The sequence below is a fragment of the Hypomesus nipponensis genome, chromosome 26 (assembly GCF_054491055.1).
Source record: "Hypomesus nipponensis isolate SF chromosome 26, ASM5449105v1, whole genome shotgun sequence".
Classification (NCBI taxonomy): Eukaryota; Metazoa; Chordata; class Actinopteri; order Osmeriformes; family Osmeridae; genus Hypomesus; species Hypomesus nipponensis.
Window position 1 is genome coordinate 9504250 of NC_140386.1, and position 24751 is coordinate 9529000.

At 53.1% G+C, this 24751-nt stretch overlaps 1 protein-coding gene across 2 annotated transcripts in view; it reads right to left on the reverse strand.

Moving 5' to 3' along the window:
• The window catches only part of pik3r3b (phosphoinositide-3-kinase, regulatory subunit 3b (gamma)), a 118666-nt gene that overhangs the window by 38149 nt on the left and 55766 nt on the right, over window positions 1-24751 (reverse strand). For both annotated transcript variants that reach the window (XM_084692376.1, XM_084692377.1), the window contains one exon: window positions 24577-24668. In XM_084692376.1, the coding sequence (XP_084548502.1) occupies window positions 24577-24668 (92 nt within the window). The remainder of the gene's footprint in view (window positions 1-24576; window positions 24669-24751) is intronic.

A 24751-nucleotide genomic window follows, 5' to 3' on the forward strand; every position in this document is an offset into this window, starting at 1 on the left:
ATCATTTTTTCGAGGTAGTTCTCTGAGGACAAGGGGGAGGCGCACACACACACACACACAAACACAGCAGTGGAAATGATGTATGATGGGCCAGGACAGTGATAACAAGAAGGAGTGGGTCAGTACACAGGAAAAGAGGAGAAGAGACAGAGAGACTGACAGAAAGAGGAAGAGACAGCAGAGGATTAGGCATCACTCTCTCTCCCTCCTCCTCCTCCTCTTTCATCCATCCATCTCAATCCCGTTCCGGGCGAGGCAAGGCAGAGCCCTGACTCGTAGACGTGTTCCCATGCCTGCCCCTGTGTTCATCCAGGCGTGGGCAGAGCTGTAGCGTGCTGCCGTGCCAGCCAGCCTGTGGGCATGGGCACCCGGGGGGGGGCAAACGAGGCCCTGGGATCCTCCCCTCCAGCCTGGGGAAGACGGGGTGGGATGGGGGATGGGGGCTGGGGTGGGTGGCGGTTTGTCCGACACACCTGGCTTGGCTTAGAGCACGCGAGCTAGATCCACACGCCATGCAGGGCAGTGAGCAGAACCCAGTCTGGCCTCACTCTGCCCCCAGCCTCACTCTGCCCCCAGCCTCACCCGGCCTGAGAGCGTCTCTCTCTCAGACTCTTCCAGAGAAGCTGGCTAGATGTCGACACACACACGCAACCTTTGCTCTTCGACTCCCCCCACCCCCACCCCCCCATGTGTACATGTGTTACTGTGTTTCATTATGTTCATGCATGCTAAAGAGTGACTGATGACCTGTGCTGTAGGAGGGGTGGGGGGGGACCAGAGAGATGTGCGATCAATAGAACTATAAAATGGACAATCAGGCAGTAGCCTGGACGACCGGAGCATGACTGGGAAGGGGTCCTGAGGGGTGAAATTACCCAGAAGTCTGCAGGGGGGAAAACACACAGCTTTTTAATCTGGCTTCTCTCTGCCCACATCTTAGCCTCTGACAGCCTCCAATTAAAATGCAGTTGTTGGAAGCCGGACCGACACCCTCTCTCTCTCTCTTTCCTACCTTATCTTCCTTCTCCTTTCGTCGTTTCTCTCCATTCTCTCTGTCCCTTCTTCACTTCCCCCTGTTCCTCCACCACAGTGAACTTTGACCCCAATGACAATATCGTGACCTCATGGTGCCTCATTCGATAGGCAGGATCCATCAGAATCTCCGCCCCTTCTTTAACACCTCCCCCACCGCCATCCTCACCATCTACCCTCGGGTCATTTACGTCTCTGTGCACCTAGTTCCCTACTTCTGTCTGTTTCTCTGTCAATCTCTCATGCTCCTCTATGACGACACGGATGCCCTGACGCTGACACAGCAGTCCATAATGCCATTCTGGTCCATAGGACCTTTCAGCATGGCTACTGTATACGCTGTCCATCCTAGAAGGGGTTCATTAACAATGCTCTGCTCTAGCTTCCCTGGGGTCCCAGTTAAGAGCCCCAGTCACATCGCAGCAAACCTGGCAACCTGACAGGCTGCCCTCGGGGGAGAGGAGCTCAAGACAAACCTCAGAGTAAACCTGGCAACCTGACAGGTCAACCCACACAATCCACAACCTCAACCAGACTGATTCTCAATGAGTTGATCTATAGGGTTAGGGTGAAAAGACAGATCAGTTCACCAGGCCAGGGGATAAACTGCAGTTAAGATGTAAATAAAGCATTGATTTCTAAGGAAAAACTCCAGTGCTAGTCTTGACAGGGCAATAGATGACCTTCGCTGGCTAGCTGACAGGTTGGCTGGCTGGCTGGCTTGATGACATGTTTGGAAAGTTCGATCCAGATGGAGAGATGGATCGGAGAAGGGACGGAAAAACTGAAGGTAAACGTGAGCAAGAGGAGGATAGGGAGTGAGTGAAGGGGGGGGGGGGGGGTGGCCATACGCACACACACACACACACATACAAACACACACAATCAGCATGGAACTCTTGATCCAATGTGGATGTGAGAAAGAAGAAGCATTAATCCACGCCCGGTGCAGCGAGACAGAAGCCCTCTTCAGTCATCCCGGTGAAGACAGGAAGCTGACTGAAGACCCCTTCCCCTCGAAGGCAGATTCATATCTGCCCCCTCGTGCATCACAGCCCCCCTGCAGAGCAGCGAGACGCTAGTTAGCGCGCCGCAAATTTGTTAGCTGGAGCGGGGTGCCCTCGGTGTGACATCATTACCGCCGCAGGGGTCGGAGGTCAACATCATCACTGGCGGCGGCGGCGCCTCCCCCCTCCGCATCTCCCAGGGTGTCGTCTGTCTGTCGGGACAGGGCTCATGCTTCAGTCTCACGTTCTGTTCCACGCCTCTCTCCCTCTCCCTCTCCCCCTCCCTCTCCCTCTCCCCCTCCCCCTCCCCCCTCCTCGCCGATTCTCAGCTTGACTTCTGAGAAGAGCACATCAGCTCCTCTTTTGTCATTAGGGCGACCGTGTGTCACGCCTGGAACTCCATGACAACAGAGCTCAGATGGCCCAATAGCTTAGAACATGCTGAGCAGCTTTAAGCTCAAGAAGGACAGCCATCATCTTGGCTGCTGTTCTTTAAGACACACACACACACTTAAATGTACACAGACAAAAAAAACAACACAAGGAATAGTACAGTACATTACAGTAAGCTGGAGACTAGTTTATTTTTCGTATTAGTCATCCATCTTAACCCTGGGCTCTGCCCGAGACTATCACATTAGCTGCAGGTAGTTCCTTGCAGGCCAACTGTAGGTAGTGAGTTATTAGCGTGATGACAGGACGCGGGCTGCGTTGAGCCTGTGGCGTTACTAAATATCGAGCAGCTTGATAATGGCCTGGAGAGAAACGAGGGATTGCTTTTCATCCTAGCCGCAGCGTCTCACACAACACACGCTGACGTTCACACAAGCGCCCTCACCCACACACACACACACGCCATCACCCCGACACTTTGCGCCTGTTGCACTTGATGGGATCAGGAGATTGGTGGGTGGATCGATGATGGTGAGAATAATTTAATAAACATCAATATAATGTAATACTGTAATAGCCTGGCCTCACATGTCTACCTTTATCCCAGCACCAACAAGACAAGCACAAACACACGCACACACACACATCCAGGCCTCGCGTCACAACACCAAATCAGCTCACCAGTGGCGTCACCAGTCCAGAGTCTACCGTCACCAGAGCCGATAGACCTCCACTAAGCCACACACACACACACACACACACACACACTACCTCCTTAAACACACACTGACAGCTGATGATGCTGTGAGATGGTTTAGAGCCAGGTGTGTAATGAGACAGTGGTTGTTACGCATGTTCGGGATGTTTGTTTATGTCTAGTCTGGCGTTCGTGTGTGATTCGTGACAGTTCAAATGTATTTTGCCATTTGGGACAGGTACAAGAACAAGTACAGGAACATTGTTACATTGCTCTGTTTCTCTGCTACTGTTACATTTACATTTACTCATTTAGCAGACGCTCTTATCCAGAGCGACTTACAGTAAGTACAGGGATATTCCCCCCGAGGCAAGTAGGGTGAAGTGCCTTGCCCAAGGGCACAACTTCATTTGGCACAGCAGGGAATCGTTCTAGCAACCTTCAGATTACTAGCCCGGTTCCCTGACCACTCAGCCATTTGACTCCCTACGTAAACCCTAACTCTAACCTAAACCCTAATTCTTATTTAAACCCTAAATCTAACCTAAACCCTATCGAGTTCTAAATCTTAATTTAGGGTGTAATGCCGGTTTGATCAGTGGCTGCTGCTAGCTCGAACATGAAGGAAACAGAGACGGAGAGAGCAACAGAGAGACCGAGAGAGCAACAGAGAGACAGAGACGGAGAGAGGAACAGAGAGACCGAGAGAGCAACAGAGAGACAGAGAGAGCAACAGAGAGACAGAGACGGAGAGAGGAACAGAGAGACCGAGAGAGCAACAGAGAGACAGAGACGGAGAGGGGAACAGAGAGACCGAGAGAGCAACAGAGAGACAGAGATGGAGAGGGGAACAGAGAGACAGAGAGAGCAACAGAGAGACAGAGACGGAGAGGGGAACAGAGAGACAGAGAGAGCAACAGAGAGACAGAGAGACAGAGAGAGAGAGACAGAGACAGAGAGAGGAACAGGGAGACAGAGAGACAGAGACAGAGAGACAGAGAGAGGAACAGGGAGACAGGTCTGAAGGTGTTTCTTTACATGCAGGGCAGTGTTCTACAGCCGGCGTGTGTCAGTAGAACCCCCCCCGTGGAGAGCGGGGCTGTGGCGGATGTGTGTTTGGCACAGACACGGCGGGCCATGGGGAGAGGGGGCTACTGCACTGGGAGCAGAGTGTGTGAACCCCTAAAAATCTTCAATTTTTTCTCCCGTTGGGAGTTTTTCCATTGTCTTCCTAGAGGGTTTAGGTTGGGTTAGCATTCCTGGCACAGGAACACAACAGAGAAACACGACGCTAGCTTCAATTCCTCTCAAATCCACTCAGATCGACACACCGTGCAGGTCACGCTCCAGGTACAGCATGGACCCACATGTCCTGTGGCCGTGTGTGTGTGTGTGTGTGTGTGCCAGCCAGCCCTCATCCCTGCGTCAGGGGAGGAGGGCCGACGCAGAGGCAGGCCAGGAGAGATGGCTTTCCTCTCGTCTGCTCCAGGGTTCAGAGAAAGGATAAAGTCTTTAAGTGGAAGCTTGGTTTTCCCACAAGTCTCTGTGTATAATTTAGTAACACAACCCTATGCTTAAGCAGCCTGTCCAATCCCTAATCTCACACAGACTGCGAGACACACTTTGGTACACACAAGAGGGCACACACACTCTCTCAAATGACACATGCGCAAGTAAAACGTAAACTCACACTCACACACTCCTCCATGTGAAGCTTGAATAGGAAAATATATTTTGTAATAAATAAATAAAAATCATACTAATATTGTTTGATTAAAACCATCCATATTCTAAAGCACACAGGTGAAGTTCTTTTCTGTCTGCTCCTTTAAGACAGACACCATCAGTGGCAGACCAGTGTTCCATACAGGATTGTGTAACACTACAGCCTTTTGTTTGGTCTGGGTTTTATTACTTAGAAGAGAATCCCCAGAGGCAAATACACACAGTCACACAAACACACACAAACAGACACACTCAGTGCTGCTGGCTGGCTGTCCTGGAAGGCTTGTTTGAGTTTGGGGCAACAACGAGGGACAATGGCGAGACCTCTGACCCCTGTTGAGCTGTAAATGTCAGCTGCACAGCTCCGAAGTTTCCCAGGGAAAGTTTGGAGCAATGTCACCCCAGGTGGAAAGCCCAAACAGCCTCCGGCTCCAACAGGTTCTGCATAATTAACCGAGAACCCTTAAAAACAGACTTCATCCAGTAGCTCTAAGCTGAGGAGCCGGGGGGGTGGGGGTGGGAGGGGGTGGTGGGGAGGGCTGGATGGCTGGAGCATCAGTCGGGCTGCAGCCATCAACATGACTGTATGTCATTTTGTTTATCTGCTGTTTACTGTGTCGAGCACCAAGGTAAAAGCAGATTTGTGAAGAAGGAAAAAGAAAAGAAAAACAAATGCTGTCACGCAAGAAGCAATGTCAAGATCTATTCTGGTCCCTGTTCGGCTGTCCTGACGTGGTGACAGGAGGGAGAGTCACGGGGGCAGAGAGAGAGAGAGAGAGAGGAAGGAGAGAGTGGAGGGAGAGAGAGAGCGAGGGAGAGTGGAGAGAGAGGAAGGAGAGAGTGGAGGGAGAGAGAGAGGGAGGGAGGGAGAGAGCAGTTGCAGATCAGGATTCTGGGATAGCGTGAGAAGCTTGGAGAGAGGACACGCAACAGGCCCCCACACACACACCTTCACACACACACCTTCACACACACACGACCAAGATATATCTTGCATGTCACTCTGTGGAACACACACTGGCCCAGTGAGAACCTGGTGAGATGGGAGTCACTGAGCTGTCAGAAGCAGAGCTACTCCATCAGACAGCAGGAGGGAGGAGGAGGAGGGAGGAGGAGGAGGAGGGGAGGAGGAGGAGGAGGGGAGGAGGAGGAGGGAGGAGGAGGAGGGAGGAGGAGGAGGAGGGGAGGAGGAGGAGGAGGAGGAGGGGAGGAGGAGGAGGAGGGGAGGAGGAGGAGAGGAGGAGGAGGAGCAGACAGGCAGAGGAGAGAGAGGCGGACTGTGCGTGATACAACAAATCAACACCCCCCCCCCAACCTCCACCTCCACCTTCCTCCTACCACTCACCCCCCCCCCCCCCCCCATCGCCAGCACTCAACAGCCCCTACCCGACCTCCCCCACGCCCCTTGTATCTCCCCTCCTCCTCCCACCACCACACCCCACAAACACCCTGTTACGTTTCCTGGAGTGAGGAAGCTACTCTAGCGAGAGGGCTGAACATGGCGAGGGCTTGGCACGCACAGTCTTCTCTGGCGGCTCGTCTCGTCTGCAGGGGCAGCGAGCGTGTCACCGCTCTCACACCACCGGGCGCTCCCCGGGGGCCGGGGGAACCACGCGGACAAGTGCGTGTGTGTGTGAGAGAGTGTGTGTGTTTGCGGCAAACATGCTGCTGTAGGGGAGGGGAGACTGGGACGGTTGCTCTTAAGAGACGTGTTTACGTTTTCTCGGACTGACTTCAGAGTGGTGTGGATGGTGCCTCTTTGAGCTTTCAGAAATGTTTAATGAAACTCTGGATCCTCTCTTTCCATCTCTCCGCATGTGCATCAGGGCATCTCATGGTGCGGCTTGGCCTTCCAGTCACTAACCAGGAACCAAACGGATAAGTATCCTCTTCAGCATCGGGGCGAGGAACATGCACAAACACATGCACAGACGCACGCACGAACGCACACACACAAATACGAATTCCCACACACACACACACACACACACACACACACACAACGTTCATTAGACAAGGTCTCTGTGGTTGTTGTGTTCCTACAGCAGTCCGACCAGCTGACCAATGAAACACCACGCCAGGATGTAAATCGGTTAAGTCATTAGGCTGGCCAATCAGACCACTGCTGATTTCTTACCGTCTCTCAAATCCACAAGGGAGATGGTGGGGGTGGGGGGGTGGGGGGGGTTGGGAGACCCCACACTCCAAATGGGCCACGGGTGTGTGTGTGTGTGTGTGTGTGTGTGTGTATGAAACAGCTTTTTACCCGGAAAAAAATGTGCAGTTCCTGGCAACAGCGTTGGCGTTTTAAAACAATTATGCGCCCTAATCCGCCATCGCGTCAGGAGAAGGAGAACCAGACAGACAAACAGGCCGTAATAAATCACATCATCGTCCTCCGTGGCCCGAGCTGATGCTCCTATTAGGCAGAGTAAACACATAATGATGACTGGGCTCTGGGATGAGACAGAGGTGGAGGGGTGTTGCTCTTAAACATTCCCATGCCAGCACGCATGTGCGTGCTCACACACACACACACACTGTTCACAGAGCACCTTTATGCAACAGTCAGTCCTACACGCTCGCTCGTGCGTGTGGCGGTGTTGGATTCTGTGCGTTTGTGACAACATGAAGACTGATCTGAGATATGACTGACACTGCTTACATCACGCCGATTACTCACTGACCATTTCTTACTATCTTAATCTCTTGCGTACTTCAGATAGTTTGAACAACGCAGGTCATTCGGTGGTGTGGTTGTCAAGGCTACCAGGCCGGGGGTTGACGCAAGTCGGGTGCACACTGGACAAACTCAGCAACCATCAGCAGGTGAATCAGTCGACCTTTCAACCCTAAGTGTGCTAAGCGACGCAGAACCTGGCCTGTGGAGAGAGATTAGGAGGATCGAACTGGTTTCTCACGGGTTGCCGTGGGTGACGGGGGCTGGTTTACAGACTTTGTCAGAGCCGAGTAGGGCGGGGTCAGGAGAACAACGCCTGAGTTAACGCACTTGACCCCCAGACTTGGACGGGTCAATCCTGTTTGGTCAGGTTGATACCTGCTAAAGATGGTTTAAACTACAGACACAATGTACTTACCAAGGTAGGTGATTGGACGGAAGCCAGATGACATCAGATACATTAAAGCGACCAGAATAAAGAGAGAAGGAGCTTAGTTTTGCCTGTAACGATCGGATGTTTAGCCTGTGTTCTGCACCTCTCTCTCACCTACCGTCTCTGGAGGAGGGGATCCCTCTCTGAATTGCTCCTCCCAAAGTTTCTTCCATTTTTTCTCCTCTAGTGAGTTTTTCTGTGAGTTTTCCCTTGTCTTCCTTGAGGGTTTAGGTTGGTTGAGGGGCAGTTCTATGGGTGTATGTGAAGTCCTCTGTGACATTGCTTGTAAAAAGGGCTACACGAATACCATTGATTTTGAATTTGAATTGATAGGGGGGATGCATTTATGAAGTTAAAAGTCCCCAGTGTAGTTGTCAAAAGAAGTGTCTAGGTGTTAGGGCCTTTAGCCGAGGATTCAGTCGTGACTCGAGGGGTCATTTGTGACAGACCTTCGAGAAGCTTCCCTCCTACATCAGAGGCCTACACAGCCCACCGATCCACTTCACATTTAACACACAACACACACACACACACACACTTTAAAGCCCAAGACATGGGAAGACTATAAATTCCCGATGCTGCCGTTTCAAATATCATTTCTCCTTTAGTTTTTTTTCCCCTCTGAGTTGGCTCGGAGTTCATTATGTAAAAATAAACGACTGTGTGAGTGTGTGCGAGTGTGTGTAAATGTGTGTGTGAGTGTGAACGTGTGGGTGAGTGTGTGTGAGTGTGTGTGAGTGCGTGCAAAGAGCAGGCGTCTCTTTAGCCCTGCATTCCTGACTGACAGCGTCATTAAGCATGCAGCACAAGCACGTCCACACCCTCCGTCCACAGAGCAAACAGGCTGCCCTCTGCCAGGACCTGCCCACAGACGGAGGCTGATCTGCGGGTGCAAGGAGCTGGACCCTGGCCTACTGGTTCCCCGGCTGCCTGGAGGAGAGAGGGCCAAGCACCTTCCCGGTCCCAGGTCCGTGGGGGAGGAGGGGAATGTCTGTGTGTGTGTGTGTGTGCGGGGGGGGGGTGTGTGTGTGGGGGGTGTGTGTGGGGGGGGTGTGTTTGGGTGGGGGTTGTGTGTGTGTGGGGGGGGGGTGTGTGTGCGTGTGTGTGGGGGTGTGTGTGTGTGTGGGAGGGGGTGTGTGTGTGTGGGGGGGGTGGGGGGGTGTTCTTTTATTTATGCAGGAGGGGGTGGTCTCTCTCTCCACCCCATCTCTCTCCCTCCCTCCTTCCCTCCCACTTTCACTTCCTGGATTTCAGCCAAAACCTAAAGTCAAACCAAAGTTCCTAATAGTTTGTGATAATGACAACAATGGGCTTTCGTCTGCTTCGCCCTCACGCTAGACTCCACACAGGGAAAAAACCCTGGACCGTACAGAAGTCCACTGGCATCTCCAACTGTGAGTAACACTGCGCAGCTTTAGGAAGGGAACATTGAGGGCCCAGGAGAGCAAGGAGGGGGGGCTAATGAGGTCTGCCCCCTTCACGGCGGGAGGGGGGGGGGGGGGGTCACGTGGGGTCCTCTCTGTGGAAGTGGAGCGGAGGCTGGATGGCGTGACTGGGTCGGGGACCTCTGGGTTGTGACCAAGGCTAAAGCCAGCCTTCGGGCATCACAAGTTAACTCTGCCTCCCTCTTTCTCTCTTTATTTGTCTCAGTCTCTCTCTATGTGTGTGTCTCTCTCTCTCCTTCCTCCTCCTTCTCCTCCACTCTGTTTCTGTGGAGCTCAAACTTCTCTCCCTCTACACTCTCACTTTCTTTGCTTGGACTGTGTTGTTCTCTGCTCCCTCTCTCCCTCTCTCCCTCTCTCCCTCCCTCCCTCCCTCTCTCCCTCTCTCCCTCCCTCCATCTCTCCCTCCCTCTCTCCCTCTCTCCCTTCCTTTCTCCCTCCCTCCCTTTCCCTCTCTCTCCCTCTCTGTGTCTTTCCGTTTTCTCTTTCTCTCCTTGTCTCCACCCTCCTCACCCTATATCTCATTAACCCCAACCAAGAAAACATATTTTTGGAGGTGTGCACTGGTAACGGGACTCCAGGAATAGGCTCTCCTGTCCTCCTCACGTAATCAGTCCTGCTGGGGGAAACACAAAGCTCTGAGCGACATCTTCTCTGACCTGTATCCCCCCCACCTGCAGGGTCCCAAGCCCTCCTCAGGGCAACGCAACCCAATCCAAGTTGCCAAGGCAGCTATTTACGCGGTTATTAACCGATAAGCTAAACGGTTAAGAGGAAGATTATCGGCGGCAGGGAGACGCCGGTGATGGCATTACCGTTTCAGGCAGCAGTAAGACGCTCTTGGCTTACTGGCAGCTGCCGCAGGTGGCCAGATCTACCGGTCAGCGGCCGCGGTAAGCCATCCTCAGCCCATGATAGGCTGGACGGAGAACTGTCTGACCCAGCCAGGGTTAGCGACACCGCGGGCGGGCGGTTATCTGGTGTGCACCGTCTTACTCTACAGCAGACGGAGTCACTCTCTCCCTCCCTGGTGGGTGGAGATGCTAATATATACATGTAGATCTCTGATATATAAATAAACCTGAGAGAAGATAGCATATAGAGGCCTGCCAAGAAGAAAAATGACTCCATTGTGTCTTGATTTGATTATCATTGAGGTATGGCCTTTCTAAATGACATTTACAAAGGTTTAACTGCACCTAATTGACATTGGAGAATGAAGGCATAGTTCCTAATGGGAGAGGTCCCCCTTTGCCCACGTAACGGGTGGTGAACACACTCTCACACACACACACACACACACACCCACACACTCTCACACACACACACAGTCTAGGGCCTTGGGGGGGTTGGGGAGGTCATGATAATTAACCCCTTGATCAACACCCAACTCAGTATGTTATCACTTGGTAATTGCAGGGTTCTAATCAGTATTTAGAGCAATTAATCATAAAGGAACATGCAGTTGTGTGCCAATTATGACACATAACGAGGTCTAATTTAGCATTTCTTAATGGGAATGTCATTGGGTCTAAGATCCTTACTATTAGTAGCCATATTACTAAACTCCATAGCCGGTCGTTTAGCAGTTTCCATTTCCTGGTTTGTAATGGGAAGATGTGCTGTCAGACTGAGCGCTGAAATGATGGAGAGAGGATGGAGAGAGGATGAAGAGAGGGGAAAAAGGAAAAAAAAGTGAGGTGGGGGTTTGAAAAGCAGGATACGGCCCTCCAGGTGTGCTGTCATAAGTGTGTGTGTGTGTGTGTGTGTGTGTGTGTGTGTGCGTACGTGGCCTTCTGGCCACAGATCCACCACTGTCTGCCAAGCCATAAACAGGACAGGCTTGTAAATCCTGTCCGCTAGAAAACATTGATACATTTTTTGTGGCTCGGTTATCAACAGGGGGGCCAGATTATCCTTGACTCCTGCTGTAATCTCCCTCATTCATCCAGAGGGCTGTAGACACACACACACACACACACAGGATTGATTGAGAAATGAGGCAGCTCAATACAAAGAGGGAAGTCAAGAGAAGTTTGGTTGCAGGACAGTCATTAGTCTGACCTTGGCTCAAGGCTTGTTTCTTAAACAGGGAGGCATCTTTACTGCCTAGAAACGTGTCTGCCTGCCTAACTTCCTGTTTGCCTGCCTAACTTCCTGCTTGCCTGCCTAACTTCCTGCTTGCCTGCCTAACTTCCTGCTTGTCTGACTAACTTCCTGCTTGCCTGCCTGTTCCCCCTGTTTGTCTGACAGGTCAGTCTGGCTGACTGACCTGTTATCTATCATCAGGTGTCTTACAGAACCACTGTTAAGGTCATCGGGGAAAATGAACAATTCTGGAATGCTATAACCTTCCTTTCCTCACATGCTGTAGTTGCCCCAATATGATCCTTACTGTAACTATAAATCTCCAAGTTCAACACTTTGTATCAATTCGACACAAACTTCTGACAGTTGAAGGAAACTACAAGATCGATAAGAAACGACAAACTCAGAAGGATCCCCTAAGCCTCTGCAACGCACACGGACTCTGACCCTTTTGAATCTCCTGGCGTGAGCCTTAGCCCGGTTATTTAAGGACAGGGCATCTTTAACAGTCTTAAGATGACCTACGACCTTGGGAGATCAGAAGAGGCTCTGACACATTTGGCTGACGTCAGACGAATGCCCTTCCACCCCCGCCCCGGGCCGTCTGGTGTCACGGTAACAGGGGCGCGGATCACGCTCCATTACTCCGTCGGAAGAACACGTCTATGAACGCACTCACACAGGCATTGTTCAGGAGCATTCTATAAGGTAAGGTCAAAGGTCACTGCTTTAGGCTCACAAGTCAAGTCATCTTAAAGGATCCGGGGATATCTTCTGGTTACCTACTTCACAGCTTCTTAAGGACAAACAGACCCACCAATGACTGTCAACGACCGGCAGCCTGGTATTCACCATGGCAGAATCATGCTGAGTCGACCCATGATCCTGTGACCGTGTGTGTGTGTTCGCCCCATCTCCCTTTGGTAGCCTGAAGAAAGCTTCTCTGTCGTCCGCTGGCCGTGATAAAGAGCTATTGACCGGACTTGGCTCGCGATCAGGAGCCTAAACCATGCGGATTTGAACGAAGCCGCTCCACTGATTGGATCCAGAACATTATCCCCTCCCACTTTTAACTAATGAAATGAAACAAAGCTTCGGCGGGGGAATCCCTTTAGCCAACAGGCCAGAATGCCCCTGGAAACCCAATCAGATTAAGCCCAAAGCAGGGAATTAAAGTGTGCATGGGCGCATTGGGACGTCTCCGCTAAGTCAATTACAGGGACTTGACCTCTCCTTAGATCTATGGAGCGGGTCAAGTCTTGGAGGCGCTCTCTGGTGGATCCGTATCACAATGGGGGCATTGAAGAGGCTTCATCTGGGGTCGCCCCCCCCCTGCGCCTGTGCCCTCTCTGTGTGCCACGCATCACATGCTACACTCGCCCGCCCGCTCGCTCGCCCCCGCCCCCCATCCCAAACCCTCGCCAGGGGCAGCGTGCCCTGCAGACAGTGAGGAACACTGAGCTCTTTTAAACCCGCGCGCGGCGTGGTCGTGCTAGCGGTTGTTCCGTCTGTGTACGGACGGCGGCGGCGGGGCGTAGCCGTGATGCGTAGCGCGGCCGGCACGCCGAGAACCCCCGCTGCGGACGTTTAAAGAATTTCCTATGTGAAGAATCGCCCCGGCGCGTTACGGAATACATTGAGGAGGGAGTGTTGTGTAATTGCTGCACTTAGAATGCATTAGAAGTCATGGGTATAAGCCTGTTCTAATGTAGAACAGAGCACACAATGTCCCCTTGATCTTCTCTCTCAGCTTAACAGGAACTAGGAGCAGCGCTGAGAAGCTCTTTGTTCCAGGCCTCGCTGGTGTGGGGTTACACTGATGCACCAGCGTAAGCCCTCAAGACCCCACATGGAGGGACTCGCACTAGGGTTAGCCAGGCTAACGCTAGGACTGGCCCACACTGCTATCGAGGGGCTAATGCTAGGCCTACAACCGCTGTTCAAAACAGATGCTAACGACACGCTGATGCTAACTCTACTGTCCAGTCACGACACGCTGATGCTAGCTCTACTGTCCAGTAACGACACGCTAATGCTATCCCTACAGCGCAGGCATAATCGCTATAGACACACAAGTGCTAGGCCGATAGCTTATTGAGTACATCATTGCTTTTGACATACCAATGCTGAGCTAATGCTAATCCACTGGGAACAGCTCTGAGATACATAAATAGGCAGGCACAGACATTCAGTCATGTTTTTCACCCCTAATAATCATAAGCCACGAGCACGTGTTCTGAACTCCGGATGGGCTGAAATATTCAATAATATTAACGTCAAAGAACAAAATACATACAATTCTTGTTTGCTTCACTATTGATTGGCATTCAACTAGCCCTCCTGTCTAATCATAGAGCAGGTGAGGTCTCCAACGAAACTATACCCCCTTAGGCCCTGGCAATGAACTCATCCATCTCTAACCAGTCTCTGTCTGTCTGTCTCTCTGTCTTACTCTTACTCTCCCCTTCCCTCTCCATCCGTGAAGTCTATCCTGCAGGATATCAGCCTAGGGCCTTTCCTAGATTGGAGATTAGAACGGTGTTTAGAGGGATCCCCTTCCCAGCCCAGCCCTGTCTATGCACCTCCACTGGGACCCGAGGATTGGCCGAGGGGTGTGTGTGTGTGTGTGTGTGGGGGGGGGGGGTGTGTGTTTCTCCAGTCTCCCAGGAGAAGCCTAGACTTTAAAGGGTGATTATGCAGGAGGACGTGTGGGGCAATGCTGCTAGCTCCCCCCCCCCCCCCCCACCCCTCGAGGCCTCCTGATCTCATCTAATCAGTCAGGGCTCCTGCGCTGGGGGGGAAGACGTGGGGAAGGAGGACAGAGCGATGGAGGAGGGGGGGGGGGGACCGGTGAGGACGAGGGAGGCGCAGGAAGGGATGCATGAAGGAGGAGAGCTGTGATCCCCTGAATGTGGGGCAGAACATACAGTATACTGAGGCAGGTGTAGGGTGAGAGGAGGGGGGAGCAGAACATACAGTATACTGAGGCAGGTGTAGGGTGAGAGGAGGGGGGAGCAGAACATACAGTATACTGAGGCAGGTGTAGGGTGAGAGGAGGGGGGAGCAGAACATACAGTATACTGAGGCAGGTGTAGGGTGGGCGGAGGGGGGAGCAGAACATACAGTATACTGAGGCAGGTGTAGGGTGGGCGGAGGGGGGATAGGGCCTGTGCCCGTGGAGTCTGGTGCTGTGCCAGGCATTCACCACAGCGGTTAAGCCCAACACAACCACACCTGACCCTTAGACAGCTAAACAACTGCAGCGTGCCGGACTTCAGATCCCTCAAAGCCACTGCAAACGTACACCTTTCACTGGCTGTTAGTTCGTGTGCGTGTGTGTGTAAAACTTGTGTCTGGCTTTGTGTAAGCACGTGTGTGCGTGTGTGTGTAACCTTGTGCCTACAAACGGCTGTGTGTAGGCAGGTGTGTGTGTGTGTGTGTTAAGGCCATCTCCAGAGGCCCGTGACAGCCAGTGAAATGTGTCCTGGCCTCTGTGTGTGCTGGAGCCAGCCGGGTTATCATTACCTGAGGGTCTCTGCTTCAGGAGACCACCCTGTCAGGCACCAATCACTGGCCTCCAGCTGGCCGTAAAGCCCCTCCTCCTCCCCCTCCCCTCCATTCAAAGAAAGATGTGACCAGCTCTTTATAGAATTTTGAGGGCAGGGGAATGAGTGCTGTTTTTATGAATCCCTGTATCTTTACAATATCGGGCCAGATTTCATGTTGTCATAGAAAGTGTCCTTGACCTTCAAGCCAGAAGAGGGGTGGTGGTGGTGGGGGGGTTGATGGGGCCTCATAATGCGCGGGTATAACTTTCCGCGTGGCCGAGCGCGTTGGAGAGAGAGCACCACAGCAGATGACCTGATAAACTGCGTGGGGGTGACTTATGGAGAGCATAAACCACAGTCTGGTGCCGGGGGCCGGTAAATCAGCGGGCACTGGGGGGGGGGGGGGGGGGCAGGAAGGAGGACGGGACCGTGGAAGAGACGACTCATGTGGGTATAAATACCCCCGTCGTTTCTCTCCATCTCTCATTTTCTCTCTCTCCGGCGCTCCTGGTTTTTATTGTCGTCTTCGGCTGTTTGTGTCTTGTGAGAGCAAATACACTTCCTCGTACCGTTCGCATACACACACACACACACACACAGTGGCACGCACACACACACACGCACACGCACACTGATTCACAGCCCAAAGCATTCATGCCTGCCATCCCATCCGTCACCAAGCAACAGAGTCAACGACAGTACCAAGGCAGATCTCTGATTGGCTCAGCTTGAAAATCCCAGGTTTTCAGCACGAAAACTCACTTTACAGTCATCGGTAGGACTAGTGCAGTGGAAAACCTTAAATCAACTCCAAAGTTTGAACCCAGTCTGAGCAGAGCGCACGGTTAACACAGGCCTGGCTCATTAATAATCCATGCTGAGCCAACTCATGATAAAAGAGTTGTTCTGAATAAAAACAAAGTTATTAGCACTAAAAACAACTGATCCCAAAGGAGGGTAGCAGGCACCAAGGACAGGGGAGGAGAGGAAGGGGGAGGAGGCGAGAGGGAGTAGAGGAAGGGGGAGGAGGGGAGAGGGAGGAGAGGAAGGGGGAGGTGGGGAGAGGGAGGAGGGAGAGGAGTAATGAGGGAGGGAAGGAGGAGGGGAGGGGGAGAGTAGAGGAGAGGAGGGGAGAGGGAGAGGAGGAGAGAGGAGAAGAGAGCCGTTTTCCATCGCGGCCTAAAAAGCCAAACCAAAGACACATAAACACTTACAAACACACACACACGCTCCATGACCCACCCTTATGAGCCCACACACACAAGCATATAGATGCAGCCAGTACAGCACACACACACACACACACACACACACCCCGTCGTGATTGGAGCCCCCTGGGTAAGATCGACTGCAGCCCTCACAGCCGCCCTATCACACGGCTGCAGGGCTAATGAGCCCAGTCTGGGCCATCCCAGCTCTCTCACGCTCAGCAGGGGGCTTCTCAAGTCTCTTTGAACTGGCCACTTCAAGGTGGGGTGTGTGTCTGTGTGTGTGTGTGTGTTGGGGGTGGGGGGAGTAGAGAGAAGACCAGGGAAAGAGAGATAGGGAGATGGAAAGAGAGAGCGGGAGAAGGACGAGAGAGAGACAGAGAGAGACAGAGGGAGAGACAGATATTGAGGAGGAGGGCGGGAAGGAGGGAAAGAGGGAAGGTAGGAAGGAGTGCGGGGGGGGGGCAGATTGGTATTCGCCCCAGCCATCTCTCTTCTCTCCTCTCTCATCCTTCCCAGCCTCGTATCACATTTGCCCTTCAGCACAGCAAGCGGCAACACCACTGGACACCGTGTTCCCACCGGAGCAGTCAGGACGTTTACCGGGCCACCGAATCAGAATATTCATCATCATCTTAAATGTCTTTAAAGTCGGGGGTTTGCATTCCATGCCACAGACGCAGAGACCCAACCCCACCCCTGAATAATGCTAATAAATAATATGAATAAATAAAACATCTATATACATAAACTCCTGGTCTAAATGACTCAATTTCTGACCGTTTGCCCTCTCGTTTGGTGGTTAAGATGCAACTTTGAGCTAAAAATGTTACGTAACATGTTATGGATACACATGTTACATAACATGTTATGTCCCCCACCAGAAATGCTTGCCCCCCCAGGGTTAGGATTGGGTCCCAACAGGGAACGTTCCTCAGGGACCCAGATGCCACAGGTCGCCTCTAGCGCCAACTAGGGGCCACAGTGTCCCCTGGCTCAGTCCCAGATGGACTCTGAAGCCCAGGTAAACGGCTTAAGATCCCTCACGTCATTTAAACTGGGGATTCATTAGGAAAATATCGTCTGCCACGGATCTGAAAGAGGGTCAGGCGTAGGTTCACGATTAAATCGCTTGTGGCGCTAACGTGGATGTTTATCTATCTGAAGGAGGTAGAACAGGAGGAGGAGAAAGGAATGAGAGCAAGACGGAGAGAGAGGTAGAGAGAGTGAATGAGAGAGTTATAAAGAGAGAGAGAGAGGTAGAGAGAGAGAGGTAGAGATAGGTAGAAAGAGAGGTAGAGAGAGGTAGAGAGAGAGGTAGAGAGAGAGAGGTAAAGAGAGAGAGAGGTAGAGAGAGAGGTAGAGAGAGGTAGGGTGAGAAAGAGGTAAAGAGTAAAGCACCGTGCAAAAAGGACAAAGACTGTAGACGACAGAAAAATTCTGAGGGAAAGAGAAATAAATGGGATTAGACTGTGAAATGGAGGGAGAGAAAGAGTCAGACAGTGAGGAGGGAGGGAAAGAGAGAGAGACAGTGAGAGAGAAAGAGAGGTAGAGAAAGAAAGAGAGGTAGAAAAAGAGAGAGAGGGAGACGTAGACAGACATAGACATACACAGAGAGAGGGAGATCTCAAAAAACGTTGAGAAAAGGACGGATGAACAGATCAGCACAGATAAAGCGAGGGAGGAGAGAACTAGAGTGTGAATCTCATTTGGTGCCCTCGCCATGACCTGTATCGTGCAGAACGGTGATAGATGTGTGTCTGTGTGTGCGTCTCTCTGTCTGTGTGTGTGTGTGTGTGTGTTTGGGAAACAGGCTGTCAGGGAAGGGGCTGGAGGAGACGTCGCCATGTGGTCGTAGAAATATTTGGAAGATGGGAGGGTGTGATGACTGCCTTGTGCCCCTCCTCTGACCTGCTCTGTGCTAAAGGGTGACAGCGGGTGTGTGTGTGTGTGTGTGTTAGCCTGGGAGATGAACGTGCTGCAGGCAGACTGGCACAAGCCTGGAACTGCCACGCCTCACTTCCTCCACGCCTCACTTCCTCCACGCCATCGTCATCCGAACGGCCAGACTCCCGGAGACGTCCTCGCCTCGTGTGACCGAGGTGAGCGCGGGGTCAGGGCCGGTTCAGGGCCCTGCCCCTTCCCTGTCCCTGTCCCCGTCCCTGCCCCCCGTCCCTGCCCCCCGTCCCTGCCCCTCCCCCTCCCCTCCCCCCTTCCCTGTCCCCCCCGTCCCCCGTCCCCGTCCCCCCTGTGCCCCCCCCTGCCCCCCATCCCTGCCCCTCCCCCTCCCCCTCCTCCTCCCCCGTCCCCCCCACTGTCACCCCCCCGTCCCCTCCCCCTGCCCCTCCTCTCTGCCCCCACTGTCCCCTGCCCCCCCCTGTCCCCTGCCCCCCCCTGTCCCCTGCCAGGGATGAGAGGAGGCCTGGGAGAGGAGCTATGAAGGATGAGACCAGATCCCACCGTCCTCTGATCCCTGTAATTCCATATGAAGTCTGTATGCTGGGTACCGTATAGGGAGGGGTAAGGGCTGTTTGATGTGAATTCAAGCAGCACATTACATGTTATCAGTACTTGAATCGCACATTAGGCTCTGCCCTGTTTCCCAGGCTCCTGATATAAACCAAGTGAGCCAGGGAGAATGAGAGAGACAGGCACTTAGAGTGTGTGTGTGTGTGTGTGTGTGTGTGTGTGCGGTGAGGTAGGGTTACGGTAATACTGGCCCCAGTGCTTGTCGCGGTAACAGGACCACAGCCTTGTCAAGGTGAGCAGTCAGTGATACATGACCTGACAGCATGTGACCTCTGTGTTTCTGACCTGTGACCCCAAAGTGTCACAAGTTCCTCTCACTATTTCAGCTAACAGAACATTCCAGACCCCAAGACCCCAACCCCAAAATACCCCCCCCCCCCCCTTTCGGCCAATTGTCCCAGCCCAGGGATAGGTGACTCCATTTGGGCTTGCCTACAGACAGATGAGTCCTCAGCTGTGAGGCTGACCAGAGGATACAAAGCAGGTCAGATTGGAGGGAGAAGGATAATAGTGTGTGTGTGTGTGTGTGTGTGTGTGTGTGTGGTACGCTGAACCATGTGATTGAGTGCAGCTGAGGGATCTCGGCACTTTCAGTGGGACCATTGTGTCACGGACCGACACACACACACACAGGGAATACACACACAAAGAGACACACACACACACACTCTGAGCCCTATGGTCAGCTCTGAGAATTCCCTGACTGTGTGTGTGTGTGTGTGTGTGAGGGGGTTGGTAAAGATGGGGTTTTGATGACACAGTATTTAGGCCTTCCCTGGTTCAGAGCTGGACAGTGTGGGATTGAAACATAATCTCACCACTGCATGACCACTCCACCCAATCCTTCACACACACACACACACACACCTCGAGTTCTCATGCTGTGATGGTGTTATCCAGGCGGTGGAGAGGATGCCCTGTCACTGACCTCACGGTGGGATTACAGGATCAGTCTGCTCTTTCCCCTGTCCTCCCAGTGTCCCAGGGCCACGAGCCCTGACTCCTGGCTGAACCCACACGCACTCACGCATGCACACAAACACGCGCGCGTGCACACATTCGGGCGATGCTTCAACAGACGGATGAACACAGAGATGCGTGGTCTTCCCCTCCACCCTGCTGCCCTGTGCTCTGTCACTGTGGGGACTGCTGGTGGAGGAGGTGAACTGGACGTGCTACAACAGTGGACAAAACAGTCTGGAGGGTGGACAGATGGATGGAGAGAGAGAGAGAGAGAGAGAGAGAGAGAGAGAGAGAGAGAGAGAGAGAGAGAGAGAGAGAGAGAGAGAGAGATAGAGAGAGATCGAGAGAGAGACAGAGAGAGAGAGAGAGACAGAGAGAGAGAGAGAGAGAGAGAGAGAGAGAGAGAGAGAGAGAGAGAGAGAGAGAGAGAGGGTTGTGGAGTTTTGTTTTCCAGAGAAAGTTCCAGAAGCTGTCCTTGATCACTAATGCCTTTGTCAATCACTTTGCAATCTCAAAATTCATGCAGTATTCTCCACTTCTCTATGACAACTCACTGTCCTGGAACACACACACACACACAACTTATCAAAGCCACGAGCACACACACACACACACACAAAGCAGCTGTGCAATTTCATGACACATCTCTCCAATCACAGACAATCACCTGCTGGTGACTAACACTCAGCTGGGGTAGGTGGAGTGGGTTCGTGACAGCTCCAGTCTCTGTGTGTGTGTGTGTGTGTTCAACATACTCATTCTTAGGCTCTCATGCAGGCGAGACAAACAGGGCAGAGCAGGGCCGAGGAGAGCAGGGCAGAAGGTCTGGGCTGGGTCTGGGCTGGGTCTGGGCTGGGTCTGGGCTGGGTCTGGGCTGGGTCTGGACTGGGGTCTGGGCTGGGTCTGGGCTGGGGTCTGGGCTGGGTCTGGGCTGGGTCTGGACTGGGGTCTGGGCTGGGTCTGGGCTGGGGTCTGGGCTGGGGTCTGGGCTGGGTCTGGGCTGGGTCTGGGCTGGGTCTGGGCTGGGGTCTGGACTGGGGTCTGGGCTGGGTCTGGGCTGGGTCTGGGCTGGGTCTGGACTGGGGTCTGGGCTGGGTCTGGGCTGGGTCTGGGCTGGGTCTGGGCTGGGTCTGGACTGGGGTCTGGGCTGGGGTCTGGGCTGGGTCTGGGCTGGGTCTGGGCTGGGTCTGGGCTGGGGTCTGGGCTGGGTCTGGGCTGGGTCTGGGCTGGGTCTGGGCTGGGTCTGGGCTGGGTCTGGACTGGGTCTGGGCTGGGGTCTGGGCTGGGGTCTGGACTGGGTCTGGGCTGGGGTCTGGGCTGGGGTCTGGGCTGGGTCTGGACTGGGTCTGGGCTGGGGTCTGGGCTGGGTCTGGACTGGGGTCTGGGCTGGGGTCTGGGCTGGGGTCTGGACTGGGTCTGGGCTGGGGTCTGGGCTGGGGTCTGGGCTGGGGTCTGGACTGGGGTCTGGGCTGGGGTCTGGACTGATGCCTTCCACAGAGAGTAATCAACGCCTCCACAAGTTGCCAACTTAAAGAGACTTCCAAACGTTTCCACACAAAATATTTAAAAACGGCCCATCCCAGTTGAGCTTTCTATGACCCATTTTGTTGATCTTTTAGGGGGGAGGGGGGGGTTTGGAGGTCAGGAAGTGGATTATATATTATTTTTTGTATTGCGGTGTTGTTCAGCAAAGGCATGGAAAGGGTTACCATGGAGATTGTCATAAAGATGGACCAGAACACTGCCTCAACCAGCCATAAACCCAGAAGCACCACGAGGCTGGGTGGTGGTGGGGCTTTGTAAGTGGGGATCTCTCGCTCTCTCTCTCTCTCGCTCTCTCTGTCTCTCTGTCTCTCTCTCTCTCTCTCTCCAGAGTAAATGCTAGCAGCCACAATGGATCAATCAGTGTCTGTCAGGCCACTCCCAGAAGTAGCCGAGTGAAACGCGTGCCCACAGGACTTGTCTTTAAATGCAATGTTTTACCAACAAACTTTCCCTGCCTGGAACACATTAAGGCCCAAATAAATGGCCCGGGGCTGAAGGGTGGGGCTGAGGGTGTGTGTGTGTGTGTGTGTGTGCGTAACAAACCAGGCTGTGGGCAGGCTTGCGTGCCTCTGGCAGAGGGAAAAAAAAGTCCTAACATAACAAAGCGAAACCAGGCAGTGATGGACACGGACAAGTTTCCTCGTTTGTGCTTCTCCTTTACCCTTTTCTAACACTGGTGTGTGATTTTAATGACTGACAGATTGACAGGCCGGGCTGACTCCTAATGAGGCATAACGCGGGCAAACATGCACACTCACACAAAAATAACTATCCTTTCCTCTCCTGGAACACTCAGGTGGGCTAGGCATTGCTTGTATTTTGAGACTCCATTTGGCCCAAGCTTGTGGGTGGTGGTGGGGGAGCGGTGGGGATCTACTCAGGGGTTAATGTTGCCCCCTTTGGGCTGGGGCGACCCCTGACCCACGCTAATGTAGCATGTGTGAGCAGTGGGGGCAGTGGGGTTAGGGGGCCCGCCGGGCGGGGTCAGAGGTCAGCCAGGAGGGGAGGAGGGAAGGTTATACGGCCAGCCAGGGAGAAAATTGTTCACACGTGAACCTGACCTCTGTGCAGCTCTCTCTCCCCTCCGCTCGTGTGCATACAGCGGACAAAGGCCCGCCCTCTAATCACATTGTCCTCCCATCCAGAGGGTCCAGGCTGGGGCTGTGTGGCTCAGCTGCATGAGGTACGTCCGGGGAGGACTGGAACCTGAGCCACAGATCGTGAAACGGTCGATGGGACTGAGTGCTGGGACGGTAGGACGGACAGAATGTGGACCCTGCATCGAGAGAGGGGGAGGAGTCCAGGAAGTGGGAGAAATTGTGTGCAGGGCAGTTCTGAGGTGGTTTTAAAGGCTGGTTACTATAAAGCCAAACTCAATGATGCTGCTGGATGAAGGTTTCTGTCTGTGGCTGTGTCAGAGCCGTTATGAAATACCTGTTTTAGAAACCCCACAGAACGGCTGCCCCTTCATGTCTTTGTTGCTGTGATGTAAGCAGCCGACATGCAGAGACACACACACACACATTCTCTCACAAACACACACGCGCACACAAACTCGCATGCACACTCAGGCAAAGACACACACACAGACTTCCTGAAGTGCTATTCATTCAACACAATGTCGCCCACCATTAAACGGAGCATGTTCTCTGCAGGGTAGCAGGAATGGCAGACGTCCAATTTAGACATCTAACCCCACTGCTCCACACTCACACACCCTCCCACACACACCCTCCCACACACACCCTCCCACACACACCCTCCCACACACAGTCACAAAGTTACCCCCCTTCCCTACCATGTCTTACCCTCATAAAGTCCCCTCGCCCCCTCAGTGTGACCCCCACTAGGGAGAGAAGCCCCCATAAATTGGCAGTGAGTTCTGGTGGTGATTGGGGGGTGACTTATGACTGCTCAGCGCGGGTTAGGCCCCAGACTAGAGGTTGATATAGGGCATAACTGTCACCCCCCCCCGCGCGCTGACAGGGGGAGTAGATCTGGAGCACAGGAGGACCACAAGTCCTCGAGGTAGACGTTTATAAAACGTCATGGTGACTTTCAGAGGTGGGCTCTCCGCGTTTGGTGATACATCTGTCTGAATGTGTGGTGTCAACTTTTATCTGTCAGCAATGTCTGACCCCTTGTAACTATATTTACAGAGTACACACACACACGCACGTTCTCAACCATCCTTCAGTCACTCTCTGCTCTGTGACATTAACCTTGTGCCCTCCTCAGCCTACAAACCCAGGCCTGCAATCACTAACCCCATTATTACCCTTCACCCCATCACCAAGGCCAAGAACCCCCTAACACACACGCAAACCCACCTCGCTCAGGAGTGGATTTCTAGAGGGAGGGAGAGAGGGAGTAGGGGGGGGGAGAGGGAGAAAGAAAGGGGGGAGAGAGGAGAGAAATACAGAGGGAGACAGTTTGTGTAACTGTGTGTGTAACTGTGTGTGTGTGTGTAACTGTGTGTGTGAGTGTGCAACTGTGTTTGTAACTGTGTGTGTGAGTGTGCAACTGTGTTTGTAACTGTGTGTGTGGGCAGGGGGGAGGGGAAGGGTTCGAGACCCTGACTTGTGCCAGAACCCTGCAGAGACGTCTAGAAAAGACTGTCCTTGGAAAAGGACTACCCACAATTCCATCGCACTGACATCCTGTAGATACAGTGACCTCTCACTGGGCCCTGGGAACACACACACACGCACACACACACACAGACACAGACAGACACAAACCAACAGCACACAGACACACACACACACTAGACACTTTTCTAGGCCTTTCTCTCTCGCTCAAAAACAGAGGCAGGAGTGAAGTGACTACATGTATGTGTGGATAACTTGGAGAGGGAGGGAAGGGGGGTTTCTTCCACAGATACCTTGCAGTCTGGCAATCCGCCCTTCTCCTCTAATAGCCCCACTTACAGTAAGCCAGGGCCTCAAATAAGCACATGACGACACACAGCCATTAGTACATGTTTTCCATGATGGCCCAATGTGACACAGACAAAGTCCCCATGAGGGTCTTCTGCAAATGAGCCGTCAAAAAACAACTAACACCCACGGTGACCACAGGGCCAACTGGGCGTGTGTGTGTGTGTGTGTGTGTCGGGGCACGTAGCTTGTGTGTTTGTGTAAACACATGTCAGTTCACAAAACACGGGTGGCGTGGAGGAGCGTCAAATGTACGTGCCCCTTTGTGTGTGTGTGTGTGTGTGTGTGTGTCATCCGGCCATGACCCTAACCCAGCGATGTGTCTGGACGTGGAGAGCGGGTCCTACCAGGTGCAGCCTGCATCTCCTCCAGACCCCCTGCTGTGATCACGGCCTCCAGGATCTTCACACGCAGTTCCAGCTCCAGGTCCCCCTCCGCACTGCGGACGCAATCACAGACAGGGGTCAGAGGTCGGGGGTCAAACCAAACGGACAGAGGGGTCAAATGGAACGGACAGAGGGA